The sequence below is a fragment of the Neovison vison genome, chromosome 11, assembly GCF_020171115.1.
Source record: "Neovison vison isolate M4711 chromosome 11, ASM_NN_V1, whole genome shotgun sequence".
Lineage (NCBI taxonomy): Eukaryota > Metazoa > Chordata > Mammalia > Carnivora > Mustelidae > Neogale > Neogale vison.
Genome location: NC_058101.1, coordinates 69,837,243 through 69,862,085, shown reverse-complemented (window position 1 = coordinate 69,862,085; position 24,843 = coordinate 69,837,243). Strand labels below are relative to the sequence as shown.

Sequence of the window (24,843 nt, the reverse complement as noted above, 5' to 3'; positions counted from 1 at the left end):
GGGTCATGTTGCTCTTCTCCTTTGACAATTTTTATATTCTCTTGTTCGATAAAATATCCTTCTGACAGATCATTCTTATGATTGTATGGTATTCCCTCTTAAGATTGTATGTTTCATTATAAAAATTAAGCAACATATGTTGATTGACTCTTAAGTTGAGAATAAAATACAGTGGCCTGTACTTTCCTTTTTTTTTTTTTTTTTTTAACCTGCTCTTTCTTTTACCCATTCTGAATTTGAGGTGTTAGCAGAAAAGTCTAGAAATGGAGTGATAAAATGGAAATAAAGAGAGTTAACTATATCTGAAAATGTATGATGATATATGACCATGTTGCCGAGAAAACAGATTTATTTCTACATTGTCTATTATTGATTTTTATCTATGACAGCTTTCACTATATTACTATGAAAATTATAGCCATTGCTATAGACTTCTAAATTTTAGAGAAAACTGAAAAATGAAGTGAGTCTCTGTTAAATAATTTGAGCCTTAGATTAGTCTGATTTTATGTACTAATAAAACCTTTAGGGGAGGAGTTGATCCATTTTCTTTCAAGAGGAAAAAGTCTCTGGAAAAAATTATCCCATAACTTAAATATGGATTCTTAAAAGATGAAATACTTTTACAAAAGGTAAGGGATTTAACAATTTGTTGGCTTGAAACTTCTCTCTCTCTCTCATGCTCACTAGAAGCTTGGCAGCACCCAACAGCCAGGGCAGATCCTATTATTCTGTAGTTAGGGAGTGAGAGAGACTAGAAGAGGCCGTGGGGCCAGGATCTCATAGGATCAGTATTTCTTCTATCCCAGAATTCTCCTAGTCTGACTTTGGCATTCCAGTCATCCAACAAGTGGTTCTTCACTATTCTGCCATATCCTCTGAGGCCTTTCTTTTCTTTTTTTTTAACTACAAGACCAGATCAACTCCTAACTTGGTTTTATTTGTGATCAAACCAGCAACCCAATTCATTACCCTTGAGCCCCAATACTCCCATTCTTACAACTCTATTACCTGCTGCATAAATATTTACTATAGTCAGGCCCTCCCGCTGAGAAAGTCACTTGGGTCTTATGTTTAGTATGGACACTTTCCAAATAAGTTTCCACATTCTAAGTCCCTTCAGATACACAGAGGCCTTCTTTGACTTTTATATCTAAAATAGTCCCACAAGTCAGGAAACGACAGGTGTTGGCAAGGATGCAGAGAAAGGGGAACCCTCCTATGTTGTTGGCAAGCTGGTACAGCCACTCTTTGGAAAAGAGTATGGAGCTTCCTCAAAAAGTTGAAAATAGAGCTACCCTACAACCCAGCAATCATACTACTGGGTATTTACCCTAAAGATACAAATGTAGGGATCCGAAGGGACACATACATCAGAATGTTTATAGCAGAAATGTCCACAACAGCCAAACTATGGAAAGAGCCTAGATGTCCATCAACAGAAGAATGGATAAAGAAGAAGTGGTATATATAAATACAATAGAATACTATGCAGCCATCAAAAAACCCCCCGAAATCCTGCCATTTGCAATGGCATGGATAGAAATAGAGGGTATTATGTTGAGCAAAATAAGTCAATCAGAGAAAGATAATTATCATATGATCTCTTTGATATGAGGAATTTGAGAGGCAGGGCGGGGGATCATGGGGATAGGGAGGGAAAAAATGAAACAAGATGAGATCGGGAGGGAGACAAACCGTAAGAGACTCTTAATCTCATAAAACAAACTGAGAGTTGCTGGGGGTAGTGGGGTAGGGAGAGGGTGGTTGGATTATGGACATTGGGGAGGGTATGTGCTATATAGCATATAGCAAGTGCTATAAATTGTGTCAGCCTGATGATTCTGACCTGTACCCCTGGGGAAAATAATACATTATATGTTAATATAAAAAAACAATAAAATAAAATAAAATAGTCCCTACATCTCCCAAGTCAATTACATCTCCCTCAAACATGTTCTATAGAGTTGTTCTGTTTACTATCTACATAGAACTTAACACTACTTGAAATTATTTACTTACAAGTTTTCTATGCTCCCAATGCAATATGTATGAATGAATGATATGTACTGTTAGAGATTTCACTCCAGCATCCATGCCTTTTCATTCCTATCATAATTGACACTGAGGCTGCTGATGTCTAAAATGTGTCTTTCAATGCACCCTATATCTAGTTATTGGTTTCCATTAGGTATCAGTCATCAAGGTATAAATTATTTTAAGAATATAGCTTCATAGTGTCAAATAAAGAACACAAAGAACACATGCACCACACACACACACACACACACACACACCATCTCTTCTATTTTAACATACATCAGTAGCTATTGTTTTAGATTTATAATATGTAGTATCCACATAAAAATATGAAAACATATGCATAAGTATTCTATTGACTTTGGATCCAGTAAATGAAGATGTATAAAAGCGTAATGATGTATAAAAGCATCATTTATAAGTATAAAGGAGAGGATAAACTTAAGAAATAGATAATAGTTCTTTTATATCTTTGTTAAGATTTGTCTGCTCTATATATTTTCCACAATGGTTTCAAAAGAAATGTACCCAGATTTTAAGAAGTGATCTCTCTCCTTCCTTCCTTCATTCCTTCCTTCTTTCTTTCCTTCTTTCTTTGTCTCTCTCTTTCTTTCTTTCTTGGAGAGAGAAAGAGAGAGAGAGCAAGCAAATGCAAGCAGGGGGAGGGAGAGGGAAGGACAGAGAAAGAGACAAGCAGACTAGCCTGCTGAGCAGAGAGCCTGAGGTAGGACTTCAACCCATGGCCCTGAGTTCTTGACCTGAGCTGAAACGAAGAATTGGGTGCTTAATCCAGTGAGCTGCCCAGGCACCCCATGATCCCTCTATTCAAATGTTTACTTTGTTAAAATAAAAAACAATTTTATTAAACAGTAAGAAAATCTGTGTTCTCTTGAGTTTTTAATTATTTCCCTCTTTGTGGACATAAAAAAGGTATCAACACATTTAAATGAAAGAATGAGAAAAATGTGGAAGTAAGGTTGCAGATATAAGGGTGAGTTACATAATTTAAATTCAGTAAACCACTAGAAATGTAATGGCAATGGACCTGAAATACTCACTTTTTCAGTAAATGCCGAACTTGGGTTCTCAAGACATTTTTAACCAATTAGCTTGCTCAATTGACTAAGCATCTCCTACCTCATTTACTTGAATAAAGATGTAGCAGAGGAACTTCAGCAAGATACAGTGATTTTATAATGGCATACAGACGAGGCAGAAACAAATCCTCAATGGAAAATAACATAGAAAGCAATATGACACCTAGGAAAATTAGTGTAGCTCTTTTCCCAATTTAAAAGCAAAACCATTGAAATTCTCAATTTATTTAAATATTTTGGCAAGAATCAAGACTCAAATACCAATAATTTAGTTGAAAGATTAGGTGGAACAAAAGCCTCTGACTTTAATTCTCTAAAATTTTTTTTTTGTATTAAGATGTCTTTTTTTTAATTAAATGTATATGCATTTTTAAATAATGACAAAAATATTTAAGAAACTATTATTCTCTCATTATTATGAAGTTAACTAGTTAGTAGGTGAGTTGTAAAGAATATGTGGGATTAAAAAACTCAAAGAGGGGCGCCTGGGTGGCTCAGTGGGTTAAAGCCTCTGCCTTCCGCTCAGGTCATGATCCCAGTGTCCTGGGATCGAGCTCCGCATGGGGCTGTCTGCTCAGCAGGGAGCCTGCTTCCCCCACCTCTCTCTGCCTGACTCTCTGCCTACTTGTGATCTCTCTCTCTCTGTCTAATAAATAAATAAACTCTTAAGAAAGAAAAAAAAACTCAAAGAAAAATGTACTAAAAAATATAGTAAAACATACATGAGTTTAATTTTAATGACCTTGAAAGAGTAGTTTTTAAAAGTTTTTTTTTTTTTTAAATTTAAGAAGTACTACGATTGAGGATTTTAAAATGCTAGAAGCATAAAATACATTTTGGGGAATTTATTGTCCAGGATCAACAACACAGTTTCCTGAAGACTTTAATAAGTTTGTTTACTTGTAAGACATTTTTTTTTCCACATGATAAGATAAAATTATCTTTGTTAAGAATTCTACTGGCTTTTTTGAATAAATATGATAAAAGAAAATTGAAGTTTTTTTATGAGAGGAATATTATTATGAACAAATTCTCACAGCTGCTCCTCTCTTAAGTCTTTGATTTTAAGCCAGAAATATAAGTGACGACAACATTGTCATTGAATTTGACTGGGCTTTCAGAACAAAACCAAAAAATATAGCTAGGTCTTTGAACAAGACAGATAACTTCATTTGAAAAAGAATATGCATTTGGCCTAGGCTCCCTGTCTCTTGAAAGCTGGTCTCCATGTTTGACTAACAGCCTCTCCTCCAATTGTCTTTGCCACCTTCAGGTTTCCACCTTGTTCTCCAGGGTGTAAATAAGAAGGTTTTATCTGTATTTTGAAATACACTAAGTTACTCTAACATATCTTTACTCCTTGACATCCTAATAAAAAAGTAAAGAAAGAGTTTCCTCCCTTAATAATGAAAGGTAAATAGATAAAATCTCAAGTAGCAAGTTATATTGAGTCAAGAGGTACCTAGGCTTCTTTTGCTACTCGGCTCCCTTTCTGAAACAAGTTCTTTCTAAATCTGACACCATCTGAGAACTCTCTAGAAAAAATATATATAACTTTTGTGGTGTTACCACAGAAATTTCCTGAGTTTTCACATTTGTTTTTTAATACCTGTGAAAATTAAAAAATATAGACTCCTTAACTTACAGCACACTTAACTACATTTGTAACAAAAATAATAAAAAAAAATTTTTAATGAATTATGCCAAAGTCTAGAATGCTGACAGCACTAAGTGTTGGTGAAGATGTGGAGTAGTAGAAACTCTCATGCATTGCTGGTGGGAATGCATAATGGTACAGGCACTTTGCAAGACCGTTTGGAAATTTCTTACAAAACTAAGCATATTCTTATCACATAACAATGTGTTCCCTGGTGTTTATCTTAGCATGTTGAAAAATGTCTACACAAAAACTTGCACACAACTTTTTTCATAATTACCAAAATTTGGAAGTAACTAAGATATCCCTTATTAGGGATCCCTTAGTGAGTAGACCAATAAACTATGCTACATCCAACCATTGGAATATTCTAATGAACTATCAAGCCATGAAAAGACATAGAGGAAACTTAAATGCACATTACTAAGTGAAAGAAGCCAATCTGAAAGGGTTACATACTGTATGATTCCAACTATACGACATTCTGGAAAAGACAAAACTAGACAATTAAAAAAAATCAGTAGTTGCCAAGGGTTAGGGGAGAGAGGGATGGACAGGATTTTTAGGACAATGAAGATACTCTGTATGATATATTAGTAGTAGATATATGCCACTATACATTATCCAAATTTGTATAACAATGTATAACAACAAGAATGAATCCAAATGTAAACTATGGACTTAGAATAATAATGATGTATCCATATAAGTTCTTTAACTGTAACAAATGTACCACTCTGATAGGGGAAGGTATGAATTTATGGGGCTAGAGGGCATATGGAAAATCTCTGTACTTTCTGTTCAATTGTGCTGTGAACCTATTTTATATAGTTATTATCTCAAAAAGTTATACTTCAAAATATAATATTTTGAGCAAAGGGTATAAATTTGAAACCTATTTCATCATATAATGAAAATATATATTTGGAATGATTGAGAGTTCAAACCACTAAAAACTACTATAGATAGTAAATGTACATATTTCAATTCTCCCATAACTTCAGAAAACATGTATATTAATATTTAAAGATTTAGATATCTGGTCTCTATATAAGAAATTGAATACCTGTATTATTACTCTATAATACCTCATTGTTTTTAAAACATTTTAGAATTATAAAAAGGAAAAAACCCTCTCTAAATGGTTCATATGAACCACGTTTTTACCGTCTTCAAATACCATTTTGCAGTTAATTCCCGAATGACATTTTGCAGTCATGCAAATTCAGACACAAAGCAGGTCCCACTAACTAGCTAAGCAGTGGATCAGCCACAGAGTAAACATTTTTTTTTAAAGATTTTATTTATTTATCAGAGAGAGAGAGGGAGAGAGAGCGAGCACAGGCAGACAGAATGGCAGGCAGAGGCAGAGGGGGAAGCAGGCTCCCCGTTGAGCAAGGAGCCCGATGTGGGACTCGATCCCAGGACCCTGGGACCATGATCCGAGCCGAAGGCAGCTGCTTAACCAACTGAGCCACCCAGGCGTCCCCAGAGTAAACATTTTTAACTCATCCTTAGACCAAGTTACAAATTTCTACATGTGACAGATCTTTAAAGTTGCTTAAGCAAATCAAAGTTTTGAATTATAGTTAAATTTGCAAATATTAAGGATCTGTCCACAAAATCAAGGTGGAAGAGAAAGGAAATTTTTCAATATGTGATATTGAAAAAAAGAGTCAAGAACCTTGTATATGGCATAAAGGAGCACTACATGAGCTCAGTCTCCAGTTCGAGGAGAAAATAAACATGGATTTTGAGAAATGCTGGTTAGCAACAAAGTCCAGTCACTGTTTTAGGATGAGTAGGATGAGTGCTGGGGTCCAAATCTGTGGTCAGCTGACCTGATTGAGAGGTACAACTCTGTCACCACTGAACCCTATACCCTTGGGGTAGTGAACTGACCTACTCCACAGCTCAGATTCTTTACTTACAAGTTGGGAGAAGTGACATCACATAGAATGATTCCACCCACCCCAGCTGTATTATTATTATTATTTTTTAAACTGATGTATAATAAAAACAGTGTTGTGTTATTTTCAGGTATGCAATATGATCCAATAATCTCAAAACATTTCTCAGTGCTCATCATAAGTGTACCCTTAATCTCCTTTATTACTTAACCCCTCCCACCACCCACCTCAGAGTAACACCTTAAAGAATGAAAGCTTTTTATAGAACAATGTTCATAAAAGTTTGTAAATTATATAATGATATAAGTAGTAATATAATGACATAGGCACCTAAGGTTATAAACTATATATAAAAATTACTATTCTATTTATCAGTATAAAGAAGACAGAATTCCTTACCAAGGATGAACTCCAACTGTGGTTCATTTGGAGTCTTCTGAATACCTATAAATAATGAGTAAGAATTCAGATGAAAGGTATTTAACTTATTATCAAAAATATGTCAATACATATTACTATGCTTCATCCTGCGCAGAACGTATAAATACATTATTTGGCAGAAAGAATTACCTCAGTTAATTGTCCAAATTTATAAGCAGTCCGTTTTCAGGGAGTACATATTTGTAGCCGAACTAAATGTGGCTAAAGTTTTGACTGATCTACTTAGCTCTTTGGCTATAAAGAAACTGAAAAAAATAATTGTTTTTTATAGCTTTGACAAGTTTAAAATGTATTATTCAATTGTTATTTTCTCTTAGATGCATGTAGACAGAGGCAAAGCCTTTAAAAAGATGACCTCACAAAAGTACTCTCTTATATAGATTTTTCTTTCAAATCAGTCCAGCCTGCTGTAAATAGTAAATTATTAATTAAAGAGCTATCTCTAATAAGGTGATGAAAGACATTATGGTGGTGGTTATTCTGCCAACTTACTGATAGCTCAAATCAATGTTCTGATAAATGTCTCTATTCCTTTTTTCTTGATTTTTAAGAAATCTAATAACATTGCTAAATGATTTAGAGTGAAGTGAAGGGATAGTCTGAGAACAAAAGTAGGGCTGAGAACATGTAGTGGTTACAAGGTAGCAAGATCAGGCTATGGCAAGTGATAATGTGTTATACCGTGATAATGTAGATATCCGATGGCCACACACATCTCAGGGGCTTCCTAATCAAACGTGGATGAGAACTTGGATGCCACTTATTATGACTCATGGGTGGCCAAACTAGCAGATAAAATTTATGTAAAAGTGAATCATTTGGTAATAAATGTAAGGACATTACTGAAATAATTTTCTTATTTATTTCTACTGGTATATTTACCAAATACAATTTAAACTTACTACTAATACATTTCTAGAACTACCTCTTTGTATAAAAACTATTTTTATTTACAGGGTTAACACTTTAAAAAATATTTTATTTAGTTGTCAGGGACTAAGAGAGAGAGCAAGCACACAAATGGGAGAGGTGGATGCCTTAGTTGCTCAATCCCATGTGGCTCCCCGCTCAGTGGGGAGCCTGCTTCTCCCTCTTCCACTCCCCCGTTTGTGTTCCCTCCCTGGCTATCTCTCTCCGTCAAATAAATAAATAAAATCATTAAAAAGACAACAACAACAAAAACAAACAAACAAACGGGAGAGAGATGCAGGCAGAGAGAGAAGCAGACTCCCTGCTGAGCATAAACCTCCCCCACCGCTCACCCCCAGCCCCCATGTGGGGCTGGATACCTGGACTCTAGGATCATGACCTAAACCAAAGGCAGATGCTTAAGCAACTGAGCCACCCAGGCATCCCCAGAGTTAACACTTTTTTGCATGATAACCATTTATTATTTTTCCTCCTGTTGACATTTAACAATACCATGGTTAAAAATTTTACACTTTCCAAGAGAGATGAGAGTGACAATCATTAGGTCAATTTCTGTTCTAAGTAGTGTGATTTTTTTTAAAGTTATTAACTGCTGTAAGCTTTGACAACCAAATTTCTTAGAAAGCTTTTCCAACCAATACTGTTTTCTAAAGATTATTTTTATAATGTAAATTAAAGTCTTCTGAAAAGAAAAAACACATTTTATATTAAAAAATAAAACAAACTCTAGAATTTTAAGCATGAGAGAAAACACAATTTTTCCAATGATTTTAATTACTTGAGTAGGACAAAAACCAATTCTAATGCCCAAATGCAAATCTTGGCAAATCTCCTTGCTTGTTTGATTTATGTGACTTAGTGCTTTCAGGTATAGAAGTGACAATTTACATGTCTAGGGTAACCGTTGTGCCCTAGTGCTTTTAACTTACATGCTTTTTATTTTTATTTTTTTTTAAGATTTTTATTTATTTATTTGACAGATCGAGATCACAAGTAGGCAGAGAGGCAGGAGAGAAGAGGAAGCAGGCTCCCCGCTGAGCAGAGTGCCAGATGCAGGCTCCATCCCAGGACCCTGGGATCATAACCCAAGCGGAAGGCAGAGGCTTTAAACCACTGAGCCACCCAGGTGCCCCTACATGCTTTTGATTTTAAAGAGAACATTTCTATGTTAAAAGAATAATTCCTTTAAAAAATATTTATTTATTTATTTGACAGAGAGAGACACAGTGAGAGAGGGAACACAAGCAGGGGGAGTGAGAAGGGAGAAACAGGCTTCCCACTGAGCTGGGGACCTGAAGTGGGGCTTGATCCCAGGAACCTGGGATCATGACTTGAACTGAAGGCAGATGTTCAACATCTGAGCCACCTGGCCGCCTCCCCCAAACAATAATTTACATGAGATTATATAAATGCTAAATACAAGTTGTACTTAAAAAGTATTTATTAATGCCTTAATACACATTCAGGAACTTGGTTCTACTATGTGATATTTAACCATTTCATAGACTATCATCTATCTCACTCAAGATAATGGGGCGCCTGGGTGGCTCTGCGGGTTAAGCCTATGCTTTCAGCTCAGGTCATGATCTCAGGGTCCTGGGATTGAGCCCAGCATCAGGCTCTCTAAACATGTGTGTTTAGTTGATCTAATTTGCATTTTCAGAGAGTTATAGAAAAGGGAACATACACTTACTTGTGAACTGGAAGTCCCCAGTATCATTTGCGTGGGGTGTGGGAAGAAAGTGCTGGCCTTCTTCTGATGCTCCTTCCTCTTTGATTTCCATGATCAACTTTCACACTTATTTAATCTTCCAAATTTCTGTGTCCAAATGTTACTGACAATGATTTCTGGTTTAATATAGATGCTTTTTCACATTAAAGGTCTATATTCCACTCTGAAATTCTGCATTTAGGAAATAGAAAAAGCAAAAATCTAGGTTATTTCAGAGTTCAGTATAAATAATTAAAGATAGGTATAAAATTACAGATTCCTTCCTGCCTATCTCACTTTTATTTTTAAGATCAACCCACCCACTTAATGTGTCATAAACTCTAAGTTAAATGGGTATTCTCTATGCAATTATTTTATAGTCACATGAGGGATTTGCAGATCCTGAAAGCTGTATTCTTTCTCTTCTAGTTCATTCTGCAAAATAGTAGATAGCAATAGGGGCTGCTAACTTAATATGCATCAAATTTAGCAGCAAGAGCAGATAACATCTTGTCAAGACATTAGCATGTGTTACCAAGGTAGATATTACTATTATTCCTTCCATTAGAACTATGCTTTATGCTCATGCCTCCATCCACCTTTGTTAGAACATTATTCATGCGCACGTAAAGATAATTTGGCACAATACTCTTCTTCCAATTTGAGCCAACAAGTTATACAAGAGAGTTTCCAGCCTCATCATTATCCATAGACTCTCTTGCTTCTCTGCCTGATTAAGTTTTAATTGGTTAATGATCAGGGTATATGGTGAAAAGAATGAATCATAATTCTAAACAGCTAAAGCTCAAGGGGAAATGAAAATAATGGTAACATGAAAGTCAGCATGGGAAAAAAAGACTCTCCAAGAATTTAATACCCTATGCAGATAGCCTCAAATAATTTCAAATTCATTTTGATATTTAGCCTGATATACATGACCAAGAATGAATTAGAAAAAAGATCAATGTTGTTTTGAGTCAAGTTACCACCTGAATTAAAATGTATAAAAAAATCTTTAAATGTCTGCCCAATGTTATTTAAAGAGATAGCGACAATCAGGTTTGGTTTGGAATAATGATTTGGTCTCCAACTTCATTAATCCACAGCCTTAGTCTTTGTTGTTTTAACAAAGCATCTTCATTTGCAATTCTGCTCTGGTTTTTAAAGATCATCTGGCAAAAATTAAATCCAGAAAGCATCTTGAATCTTTAGAAAATATTATAATAAAGTTGCAGATAAATACACATTCGTTTTTCAGGATACAACCAAGAATTAAGAGCCCGGGTAAAGGGCCATTGTGCTATCAATTAGACCAAATCCATCAATTTGAAAATTTATATATATATATATATATATATATATATTTTTTTTTTTTTAAGATTTTATTTATTCGTTTGACAGACAGAGATCACAAGTAGGCAGAGAGGCAGGCAGAGAGAAAGGGGGAAGCAGGCTCCCTGCTGAGCAGACAGCCTGATGCAGGGCTTGATCCCAGGACTCTGGGATCATGACCTGAGCCGAAGGCAGAGGCTTTAACCCACTGAGCCACCCAGGCACCCCTGAAAATTTATATTTTAAATTAAGATAATGATTTCTATTTTTTTTATTTTCTATTTTTAAAATTTTTTTCTATTTCTTAATTTCTATTTAAATTTAGAAGTTGCCTCTGATAAGGACAGACACATATTCATGGAACCATATTCTATGACAAATTCATTAGCATTAGTGGGATAATATCCGTGGAAGACTGCCATGCATGTGGGACTTGGATACAAGGACTTTGTTAACTTCCTTATACTTCTTCACCAAAAACTCAATCCCTAATCTTGATCAGTTATCTTAAAAATTGAAAAGGAAACCTAAATAAGGCAATATGGGTAAATCCTAGCAAAACAATGGCCTAGCACACTATGGTGAATAATTCATAAAATAAATGTAAACTCTTTGTGTGAGTAAGTGTGCACTTTTGGGTGGAGGAACAGGACTGAAGATGCCTACAAACACTAACATGGTCTCCTTACAGCTATATCCCACTCATTCAAAACTGAAAAATAAATTCAGTTTCACAGAGAATGAAGCCTAATACACAAGACATGGATCATATGACAACCTGTTATGATTTTAATCATTTTCATTCTACCTTGGTTGCATCTGAGGAAAAATTTCATATATGATACCTACTAACAAGGGGCATTCCTCAGAAAGAATCAGTTATGTTACTAGAAAAGCTCTAGATAACCACTTCATTTTCTTGGTGGTAAATACAGCATTTACCTACAGTTATGGTTAAGTACAACAGTTCCTTTTCTTTGTCTATTTGGAAATTTTTTGGTTGGGAGACCATGCATAAGAATAGATTTAATTTTTACATACCACAAATATATTTTATTTTATGATTTTTTTCCCCACAGTTATATTTTAAAAAGTCAAGTAGAGGACTAAACTTAATTCTTAGAGCAAAAAGAAGCCGCATGAAATATACCTATTGTAAGAGAATGGCATGATTATATTTGATTTTTAGAAAGTTTACTTGATGTCAAAGTAGAGAATGTACTAGATGGTGGAAACTTAATAAGGTAACAAGCTTGTTTGGAGGTTATTTTAATATTCCAGGAAAGGAAAATAATAAAAAGAATCTAGGTCAAAATAGAAACAGATGACAAGAGAAGAGAATCTGGATTCCAAAGAAAATTATTAAATGGGGTAAAGGGCTATTTATTAAATGGAATTACCTAGCCTTAGAAATGGAATTAGAAGCACTTTAGAATTGAAATGATGAAAGAGAGGAATTTCAGGTAAAAACCAATAAATTATGGACTATTAAACTATCTGGAAGTATAAAGAAGGAGGGATTTTAGTAAAGGATGATGAGTTTAGTTCTAACAGTGTGGTTTTTGAAATGTCTTAAAATACTCAGAAAACAGTTTTCATTCCGAAAACAGACATGAGTCTGGATTTTAAGGGAGATATTAAGTCTCAAAAAGCATATTTCTAGAAATCATTGACTAATAGTGGAAATCAAAGATATGCATAAAGTCACTGAAAGCAAGTGCATCTAGTAAGAAAAAAGGATGACTGAAGATTGAACCTTAAGGCACAAAACCATTCAGGGGCGTGAGAAGAGAAATTAGCAAGTAAAAGCACTGGCAGTGACAGGAGGAGAAGCAGAGAAGAACAACTGAGGAAACAATGTCATCACTCTATTTAATGGGTGTTTCTCAAGTAAACAAGGTCATTAAATTAAGAGAAAGTAGCTCCCAGCCCTTCTTAACCAGAAAGCCTATCTGAGAAACTGAGTCTACCTTGCAGTAGTACCTTCTCTTTCTGCCCAAGCAAGGGAGCCAAGAATATCTTCTGATGACACCTCCTGGAAGATTTATAGACTTAAGGTACTCAAGCTGAGAGTCTGGCAGACAAAGCTGATCACCCCCAGAGCAAAGCCAGTATAAAGTGTTCCAGTGCTACAAAGAGACAAGGGGATTAATTCACAGACAAGGCTGAGGTTAGCTCCCATTCCTCTCAACCAGAGATCCTATTTGGGAAATTGAGAGTAAATAGAGCAGCCCCTCCCCCTACTGCCTAGTCAAGGGAGCTGACATATACTGTAGAGGTTGTCTTCCAGCTCTATCCAAACTGAAGGCCTGGCAATTCCCGGAAGCTGTGTGGACCCGTGGCACTCCAGCTGAGAGATGGACAGTCAGAGCCAATAATTTGCAGAACAAACTTAGTGGCCGTGCTGTGTTTAGTCAGGGAACTTGGGGTGGGGGTTGTCTTGAGTTAAGAGAACAACAACAACAAAAAAAGCTTTATGGCTTTAGAGCTACTTTTCCCACTGCTCCTGGGCAGAGAATCTAATTTGTAACCCCACTTATCTCTAATACAACTTTCAGTCTGTCCAACCAAGGAACCTAACCAGAGCATGGGGAAATCTGCATAGCTCATTCAACAGCCCAATATGCAGTGGCACTTGAACAGAGAGCACAGCCTGTGGCTTCCCCTACCTGCAGAGCAAAACTAGTTACCTCACCTGACCAGGGAATTCAGGGCACACTCTGGCTTGATTCAGGTCCCCAAATAAATAATACAGGTCCAGAGCCCCATTCTACTGCCCTGCCAGGCCAGGGAAGTCAATTCATAGGTCTACCCACTCTCAAATATTGAACACAGTCCTGACTATCCAGTAAGCCTCACCAGAGAATCCAAGCAAGCATGGAGCCCAATCCTACAGCTTCAGTTGGATAGGAAACCAAGCCCATAATACTATAAAAATATTTTCAGCCAGTGGCACTCACCGCAGACACTCTCTTCAGAATTTGCCCCCCCAAAAGACCATAATAGCAGGCCCCACCTGCCCAAGGACATTACCAGAAGACAAACCCAGAAACCCAAGCTGAGTTGACTGTTGGAGAGTTATCTCTACCAAAGAAAATTTGTAAGTCTAGGAGAGGAGCTTAATTATTAAAATAAACAAATAGCATTAATAAGGACACAAAGATTAAACACACACACAAAAAAAACAGGTAAATATAACATCACCACATCACCAAAGGAAATTAAAAAGTTCCAATACCTGACCCTAAATAAATGGAGATCTATGAACTGTCAAATAAAGATTTCACAACAATCATCTAAAGAAGTTTAGTGAATTACAAGAAAGCACAGACACACAACTAAATAAAATTAGAAAAAAATGCATGAGCAAAATGAGAAGTTGGATAAGGAAATAGCTACCATCAAAAAAACCCACAATTAAATGGAAATTTTAGAGTTGAAAAATACAATAACCAAACTGAATAACTCAATAGAGAGTTTTAAAAGAAACTGGCCATGCAAAAAAGAGAAAAAAGAAATCACTCACTTGAAGGGTAAGACTTTGAAAATTACCAGTCAGAGAAGGAAAAAGAAAAAAAGAATGAAAAAAAGTGAAGAAAGCCTACATAAATTATAGTAGAGAATAAAAAAAAAAATGCACATTATGAAAATGCCAGAAAGAGAAGAAAAAGAAAAAGTGACAAAAAGTTATTTATGTGTGAAGTAGCATGGCTGAAAAGTTCCTGAATCTGGGGAAAAGAAAATATATGGACATCCAGATCCATGAAGCCCAGAAGGTCCTAAAAAGTTAAACTTAAATAGGGTTAAACAGAGGCACAGTATAATTAAATTGTCTATAGTCAAAGATAATGAAAGAATTTTAAGAGCATCAAAAGAAAAGAGAAAAGTTATATACAAGGGAACCCCCATAAGACTATTAGCAGATTTCTCAACAGAAATTTTTCAGGACAGGAGAGAATGTAATGATATATTCAAAATATTGAAAGAAAATAACTATCAGCCAAGAATTCTATACCTGGTGAAGCTATCCTTCAGAAACAAAGGAAGGAAAAAGAATTTACTAACAAACAAAAGCTGTGGTTATTTGTTACCACCAAACCTGCCTTACAAGAAATGCTAACGGGTGTTCTTTGGATGAAAGTTAAAAAAAAAAAAAATTTGGGTACCTCAGGGGCTCAGTCAATTAAGCATCTGCCTTTGGCTCAGGTCATGATCCCAGAACCCTGGGATCAAACCCCATTTTGAGCTCCCTGCCTAGCAGGCAGTCTGTGTCTCCTCTGTCCCCTTTCCTCATTCATGCACTTTCTCTCACACACAAAAATAAATAAATAATATTTTTAATAAAAGGAAACAAATTTAGATAATAAAAATATAAAAAGTGTAAATCTCACCAGAGATTTAATGGTAAATATAGAGTCATAGATAAATTCTACAATCTGGTAATAGTGGTGTATAATTCACTTATAATCCTAATTAGAAAGTTAAAAAAAAGTAGTTTAAAGAATCATAACTACAATGATCTCTTATGAGGAACACTAGTAAAAAACAAACAAACATGTAAACTGTAACAGCAATAGTCTAAACTGTGCGGTGGAAGAGAAGTAAAAGTGTTAATTCAAAAACTCTATTGAAGATAAACTGTTATCAGTTTAGAGTGTTATAAATTTAAGGTATTTCAGATTTTTCTAAAATATATTTTTAAATTTAAGCTTAAAATAGAAGTTTAAGATCTTTTAAGATTTTCCACCATAAGGAGAAATCCTGTAGTAACTACTCAAAAGAATATGACAAAAAACTCAAAGCATACAATACCAAAAAAAGAAACTTAAAAAAGACAAGATAAAACAACAACAACAATAAAACAAGGAGCAACAGAACTATAGAACAACTAGAAAACTATTGACAAAATGGCAAAAATAAGCCCTCACTTACTAATAATTACTTTAAATGAAAATGGATTAAATTCTCCAATAAAAGACACAGAACTGCTGAATGGTTTTTAAAAATAAGATCTATCAATATGCTGTCTACAAGACTCACTTGAGCCTTAAAGACAGATGGAAAAAGACATTTCAAGAACATGATAACCAACATAAAGCAGGGGCAGCTATAATTCTATCAGACAAAAAAGACTTTAAATTAAAAATGGTAAAAAGAGATAAAGAAGATCATTGTATGGTGATAAACAGATCAATACATCGAGAAAATACAACAATTGTATACACTCAATACTGTAACATCTAAATATATAAAGCAAAATAAAGCTGAATCAAAAACAAACAAAACAAAAATAAAAACAAAACTAAATGGAAAAATCAACAAAAATACAATAATAGTTTGGGACTTTAATACCCCCACCTTCTGCAATGGATAGATCATCTAGACAGAGAATCAGTGAGAAGCAAAGTGAATTTGGACAATATTACAGACCAAATGGAATCATCAGATATATACAGAACATTATGCCCAACAACAGCAAAAAAAATTTTTTTTTACAAGATGACATGGAACATTTTTTAGGCTAGACCATGTGTTTGGGCACAAAATAAGTCTTAGCAAATTCAAGAAGACTAAGACTGAAACATCATGAAACTAGAAATAAAAAGCAAGAGGAAAACTGGAAAATTCACACATGGAACACATGGAAATTAAACAACACTACCCTGAACAGCCTATGATTAAAGAAGAAATTAAAGGAGAAATAAAAATGTTTCTTCAGACAAATAAAAAGGGAAACACAACATACTAGAACTTGTGAGATGCAACAAAAGAAGTTCTAAAAGAGAAGTTAACAAAAATACCTACATTGAGAAGCAAGAGAGATTCCGAATAAACAACCTAACCTGTACTTTAAAGAACTAGGAAAAGAAGAACAGTCAAATTTATTGTAATAAAAGAAATCATAAATATTAGAGCAGAAACAAATGAAATAAATAACAAAAAAATAGAAAAGGTTAACAAATAGTTGATTAACTAAGATTAACTAAGAGTTGATTCTTTCAAAAAGTAAACAAATTGACAAACTCCTAGCTGACAAGGAAACTCCTTTCCTAACAAGGAAAAAGGAGAGAGGACCTGAATCAACAAAATTATAAATGAAAAAGGAGACATTATACCTGATAACACACAAATTCAGAGGACCATAAGAGATCATGATGAGAGTGCCTGGGTGGCTGAGTTAGTTAAGCATCTGTCTATGGTTCAAGTCATGATCCCAGAGTCCTGAGAATAAGCCCAGCATCGAGCCCCCTGCTCGATGGAATCTGCTTCTCTCTTTTCCTCTGCCCCTCCTCTATGCTCTTCTCTCTCTTTCTTTTTCTCAAATAAATAAATAAAATCTTTTAAAAGAAAGAGAGATCATAATGACCAACTGTATAACAATAAACTGGAAAACCAAGAAGAAATGGAAAAAGATTCTTAGAAACATACAATTTACCAAGACTGAATAAATAAGAATAAAGATATGAATAGACAAATTACTAGTAAAAAAATTTGAATCAGTAATCAAAAGTCCCCCAATAACAACAAAAAAGTCCAGAACTGGTGAACTGTTTTCACTGGTAAATTTTACCAAACATTTAAAGAATTCACTCCTATCCTCCTCAAACTCTTCTAAAAACTTAAAGAGGAGGGAATACTCACAAACTCATTTTGTAAGGCCTGTGTTCTCCCAATACCAAACCCAGAAGAGACAATACTAAAAACGAAAACTACAGGCTAATTTCCATGATGACTATAGATGCAAAAATTTTCAATGAAACATTAGCTAAACCAAATTCAGCAGCACATTATACACCATGACCAAGTAAGGTCTATTCTTAGGATGCAAGGATGGTTCAACATATACAAAGCCATCAACGTAATAGAACACATTAGTAGAATTAAAGGAAAGAATCACATAATTTCATGTAACAGGTGCAGAAAAAGCATTTGCAAAATTTTACAATCCATTCATGATAAAAACTCTTAAATTAGTCATAGAAAGAACATAACTCAATACAATAAAAACAAAAAATGACAATCCCATAGTTAACATCATAGTCAATGGGGAAATGTTGAAACTGTCCTCTAAAATCATGAATAAGACAAAGCTGCATACATTCATGACTCCCATTCAACATAGTCATAGAAGTCCTAGCTAGAACAATCAGGAAGAAAAGGAAATAAAAGGAATCAGAATGGGAAAAGAGCAAGTAAAACTCTCTATTTGCAGATGACATGATTTTATAAATAGAAAATCCTAAAAACTCAACCAAAAAGCTGTTATACCTAATCAATGAATCAATACTGAACTCATTAAAATTGCAAGACACAAAATTAGCATTCAAAATTCAGTAGTGTTTATATATACTAACATTGATTTTTTTAGAAGTTTATATTTAGTTGTTTACTGGGGGGGATAGAATTGGGGGAGGAGCAGAGGGAGCGGGACAAGCAGAGTCCATGCTGAGCATAGAGTCTGACTCTGTGTTCAATCCCAGGACACGAGATCATGACTTCAGTCAAAATCAAGAGTCAGACCCTGAGAAACAAACTGAGGGTTTTGGAGGGGAGGGGGTGGGGGGTTGGGTGATCCTGGTGGTGGGTATTATGGAGGGCATGTATTGCATGGAGCACTGGGTGTGGTGCATAAACAATGAATTCTGAAAAGAAATAAAATAAAATAAAATTTTTTTAAAAAGTCAGATGCTTAGGAGCACCTGGGTGGCTCAGTGGGTTAAGCCGCTGCCTTCAGCTCAGGTCATGATCTCGGGGTCCTGGGATCGAGGCCCGCATCGGGCTCTCTGCTCAGCGGGGAGCCTGCTTCCTCCTCTCTCTCTGCCTGCCTCTGCCTACTTGTGATCTCTGTCTGTCAGATAGATAAATAAAATCTTTAAAAAAAAAAAAAAAGTCATCTATAAATTCAATGCAATTCTTATCAAGATTCCAATGGCATTTTCTTTACCAAAGTAAAGAAAAAGTACCAAAACATAGATGTAACCACAAAAGACCCCAAATAATCACAGAAATCCCAAGAACAAAGTAGGAGATGTCACACTTTCTGATTTCAAGCTATATTAGAAAGATATAGTCATCTAAACAGTGTGGTAATGTAAAGACAGAGCAATAGACCAATGGAACAGAATCAAAAGGCCAGAAATAAATCCAGAAATAAATATATGGTCAACTAATACTAGACAAGGGAGCCAAGAATACTCAATGGGAAAAGACAGTCTTTTCAATATATGGTGTTGGGATAATTGGATATTCATATGTAAAAGAATGAAACTTGGGGTACCTGGGTGGCTCTGACAGTTAAGCTCTGACTCTCAGATTTGCTTCAGGTCCTAATCTTGTGGCTTGTGAGATCAAGCCCCATGTTGGGCTCCACACTTAGAGGGATTCTGCTTAGATATTCTCTCGCTCTGCCCCTTCCCCCACTCTCTTTCAAATAAATAAATTTTAAAAATGAATAAAACTTAACCATTATTTTACACCATTCACAAATATTAACTTAAAATAGATTATTAAAGACTTAAATGTAAGAAACCATGGAACTCCTAGAACACATGGGAATAAAGCTCCTTGATGTAGGTCTTAGTAATGAAATTTTGGATATGACACCTAAAGCATAAGCAACAAAAGCAGAAATAAGTGAGTGGGACTCCATTAAACTAAAAATCCTCTGCACAGCAGAAGAAACCATTGATAAAGTGAAAAGATAACCTATAGAATAGTAAAAAATATTTGTGAACCAAATATATGAAAAGGGATTAATATCTAAAAATATGTAAAAATCCCATATAATACAACATCAAAAAACAATAATAATCCAATATAAAAAATGGGTAAAGGACCTGAATAGATATTTCTCTAAAGAGGGTATATAAAGGACAATAAGTAAATGAAAAGATGCTCAATATCACTAGTCATTAGAGAAATGCAATTTAAAACCATAATGAGATATCACCTCATGTCTGTTATAATGGCCATCATCAAAAAGTTAAGAGATAACAAGTAATGCCATAAATGTGGAGAAAGGGAACCCTTGTGGGAACTATTGGTGGGAATGTAAATTGGTATAGCCACAATGGAAACCAGTATGGAGGATCCTCAATTAAAAAAAATATATAGAATTACCATATGATCTAGCAATTCAACTTTCTGAAATATATCCAAAGAAAATAAAAACATTAGCTGAAAAAGACATCTGCACCTTCATATTCATAACAATGTTATTTACAATAGCCAAGACAGGGAAACAACATAAGTGTCCATAGACAGATAAATAAATAAAGAAATTATGGAATGATATATACAATAGAATGTTATTCAGTCACAAAAAAATAAGACAATCCTATCATTTGTGATGACATGGATTGACCTTGAAAGCATTATAAGTGAAATGTCAATAAAAGACAAATACTATATGATCTCATGTATATCTCGAATCCAAACCACACACACACACATACACACATAGAGAAAAAGATCAGATTTGCAGTGACTAGAGGCAGAGGGTAGGGGTCATGAAATTGGAGGATGGTGGTCAGGAAGTAAAGACTTCTAGTTATTAGATAAATAAGTACTAGGGATATCATGTACAATATGATCACTACAGCTAAAACTGATATGCAATATATAGGAAAGCTGTTAAGAGTAAGTCCTATGAGTTCTCATTATACAGAGAAAGTTTCTTTTCTTTTTTTCTTATTTTATTTTATTTTATTTTTATTGTATCTATATGAGAAGATAAATGTTAGGTCTACCATGGTAATTATTTCAATACATATAAATCAAACCATCATGCTCTACACCTTAAACTTATACAATGATGTAGGTCAATTTTCTCTCAATAAAACTGGAGAAAATGAAATAATATAGAAAAAAAGCGATGGCTTTTCTTAAAAAGAATGGGGATACTTGACCATATATAAATGCTGAGAGGACATGGCCAGAAAAACAAAAGAGAAATTGAAGATTAAGGAGAAAGGGAAATGATTGATGGGGCAAGAAAAAATTAAGTTATATAATCTGCTGTAATGAGAGAAAGGGGGGTATGAAGATAAAATGAGGCATGATTTGAAAAGTATGAACAGAAACTTGAGGATATTCTTCCCAATACCCTAATTTTTTCCCATTCAAAAGTAAGGCATGTTTATGAATTATGGAATGCAAAAAATTTCTCAACCTGACTTCAGAAGCACAGTATATAAAGGAAATATTAATAAATTTGACTACATTAAAATAAAAAATTCCATAAGTAAACGATACCATAAAAAGTGAGGTAACAAATTATATACTAGGGAAATTTATTTGTAATGCAGAAATTTCAGCTTCAGTTTAGAATATACAAAAATGTAAAGACTATTATTCCCACTATAAACTCAAGAAAAAGCTGAATATATAAAAATCACAACTTTTCCTTAACTACTCTGAAAGCAGCAGTCTCAGAGGAACCAACTAGCCTGATACCTAAGAAAAAGTAAATGCCTTCATGAAACAGAGCTTCCCTCTACAGAAGAAGAGATGTCAGGCCTCACATAAGCAGGTACGAATTCAGCCAGAATATTTAATGACTTACTGAAAGTCAAGAGTGGGCTACTATCAAAGTACAGAGATACTTGAAGCCATAAACTCAAGGGTAATCTGCATTCACTAACAGACTTTTCTTTATCCTCACTAGATGTTCAGGAGAAAGACTGGAAACAAATTGGGAATGTGGATAAAGCATCCCTTGGTGATTCAAGCCTGTGAGAGGGAAGCTGGCAGTCTCTGAAGACACACCACTTGGATCATCCTCCCTGTAGAACAAAAACTGCAGATTGTTGTCATCAGGGCACAAGTGAAGATTCATTGTAGTCAAGAGAGCTGCAGAGAGATCAGAGATCCTGATACTCTATTGCTAAGAGAAGGACAGGACCCCTGAGAAAGCCTTATCCCCAAGACCCAAGACACAGATTTTGCCTAAAGTCAAGGCTGAAGTAGTACAACAGAGAATGTCTCTAATCCCAACTACCAGTCCAGCAAACACTGGACAACTAGTAGCAGCAGCCTACCACGGAGGGAGGCATAAAAGCATGAACACCGAACCTCTGTTAGGTAGAAGCTATGAGGAAAAGCCAGAAATAGAGAGTGGAGAACAAAGTCTCCAGCCACTCAAATGCCACTCTAAGTACAAATGAGTGCTTGAGTAATTTGAAACGGGTGTTGCACGGAAGGTAGCCATACCAGCAACAAAACCCAAACCCAGGTCAGTTACTGACTAGGCTGACTCAAATTAAAGACTTAGTAGAAAAAGAGAAATTCCCACTTCCCGGCATAAGTACTATTTATTTCATATGTATTATCCTATACACCACACAAAGAAGATGAACACAAAGATAAAGATGAAGACAAAGAAAAATAGTTAACAGAAAAAGAGGAAATAAAAAGGCAATCAAGAGAACCAGATTCATATACGGCCCCAATGTTGGAACTATTAGATATAGAATATACCAAAGACTCTAATGGGAAATGTGGATGGAGTGCCTCCGTGGTTCAGTGGGTTAAGCCTCTGCCTTTGGCTCAGGTCATGACATCAGGGTCCTGGGGTCTAGTCCTCCATGTGGCTCTCTGCTCAGCAGGGAGCCTGCTTCTCCTTCTCTCTGCCTGACTCTCTGCCTACTTGTGATCTCTCTCTCTCTATCAAATAAATAAATAAAATCTTTAAAAAATATGGGTAACTTGCATGATCAGATGGAGACTTTTAGCAGAGATAGAAACTACTGGAAATGATTAAATGCAAATCCCAGGGATATAAAACAAAAACAAAGATAAAGAATGGCTTTAACAATCTAATTAGTAGAAATGATAACATCAAGGAAATAATCAGTGAACTTGAAAAGAGACTAATAGAAATTATCCAGACTGAAACACAAAAGAAAGAAGTGGAAAGGCATGAGAACATTCAAAAACCGTGGCACAATGATGAACAAAAATGTATGTATTATTTGAATCTCAGAAGAAAGAAAAAGACATGATAGGTATTTGAAGAGGCTATAGCCCAAGATTTTCCCAAAATCTTAAATATCAACACACCAATCTAAGAAGTACAGAAAATACTCGAGTAATGACATATACATACCCCAATAAACAAATAAGCAAACAAACAAAAAATTCCATCTATATTGTATTCAAGCTACTGAAAAATGAAAATAAAGAGAAAATTTTAAGACAACCAAAGCAAAACAAAATGCAAATTACACACAGAGTAACAAAAATAAGAAAATATTTTGGATTTCTTGTTAGTACATAGGTGACATTGAAAGTTCTGAGACAAGGGGCGCCTGGGTAGCTCAGTAGGTTAAAGTCTGCTTTCAGCTCAGGTCATGATCCCGGGGTCCTGGGATTGAGCCCTGCATTGGGCTCTCTGCTTCAGCAGGGAGCCTCCTTCCTCCTCTCTCTCTCTGCCTGCATCTCTCCTACTTGTGATCTCTGTCTGTCAAATAAATAAATAAAATCTTAAAAAAAAAAAAAAAGTTCTGAAACAGGAAAAACATCAACTCCAGATTTTTTAAAAGTAGAAACAACCTGTAAAAATTAGGAGAGATAAAGACTTTTATCCAGACAAATAAAAACTGACAAATTCATTATCATCGGAACTGCACTGCAAGAAATACCAAAGGAAGCTCTTCAAGCAAGACATAACAGATACTTAGATCTCTTTTGTATCTCTTAGATATGAAAGAAATGGAGAGTGCTACAAATGGTATAAATGAAAGTAAATGTTAATTTCATCTTTTCTGACTAGTGACTATAAAAGATAATTGCCGAAGGCAGAAGCTGGCACACTTCTGTGAAAGACAGATAGTAAATATTTTAGGTTTTTTGGAATACGCAGTTTCTGTCACAACCATTCAACTCTGCTATGGTTGTGTAAAAACAACCACTGACAATACATAAACAAAGAGGTGTGATTGTGTGTAATATTTCATTTGTAAAAGTAATTAATATTCAGGATTTGGTCTACAGACGAGAGTTTGCTAACCGCTGGCCTAAAGCAAAAATGGTAGCGATATATTAAATGCCTATGACATGTAGAAAAAATATATATAACAATAGCAAGAAAGAATGACAGGGATGATTGAGGAGTTATTGTTGTATAGTTCTTACACTAAAAGTATAGTATGCAATTATATCACTGAGATATTTGATGGTAGACTAATTAATAAAAACATTTATGGTAATTTGGGGAGTAATTACTAACTTTTAAAAATAAGTATAAATAATAAGCCAATCATGGAGGTAAAATGGAATAACAAAAAATTCAAAATAAATATAAAAGCAGAGGAAAAAAACAAAAACCAATGGCATAGAGAATACATAGTAAAAGGTTTGTTTTTAATCAAACCACATCAATAATAACATTAACTGTAAGCTACACACACATACACACACACACACACACACAATTAAAGGAAAGAGAAGATTATCAGCTTGGATATTAAAAAATGGATTATATGGGGGCACCTGGGTGGCTCAGTGGGTTAAGCTGCTGCCTTCGGCTCAGGTCATGATCTCAGGGTTCTGGGATCGAGTCCCACATCGGGCTCTCTGCTCAGCAGGGAGCCTGCTTCCTCCTCTCTCTCTCTCTGCCTGCCTCTTTGCCTACTTGTGCTCTCTGTCAAATAAATTTTTAAAAAATGGATTATATGCTTCATATTTATAATTAAAAACAATGACATGAATAGGTTAAAAGTAAAA

At 35.0% G+C, this 24,843-nt stretch overlaps 1 protein-coding gene across 5 annotated transcripts in view; it reads right to left on the bottom strand.

Annotated features, from left to right (window-relative positions):
* The window catches only part of INPP4B (inositol polyphosphate-4-phosphatase type II B), an 830,572-nt gene that overhangs the window by 360,425 nt on the left and 445,304 nt on the right, over positions 1–24,843 (bottom strand). For all 5 annotated transcript variants that reach the window (XM_044268013.1, XM_044268017.1, XM_044268010.1 and 2 more), the window contains exons 4-5: positions 9,769–9,978; positions 7,104–7,148 (exon numbers count right to left, since the gene is read on the bottom strand). In XM_044268013.1, the coding sequence (XP_044123948.1) occupies positions 7,104–7,148; positions 9,769–9,859 (136 nt within the window). In that variant the 5' untranslated portion in view covers positions 9,860–9,978. The remainder of the gene's footprint in view (positions 1–7,103; positions 7,149–9,768; positions 9,979–24,843) is intronic.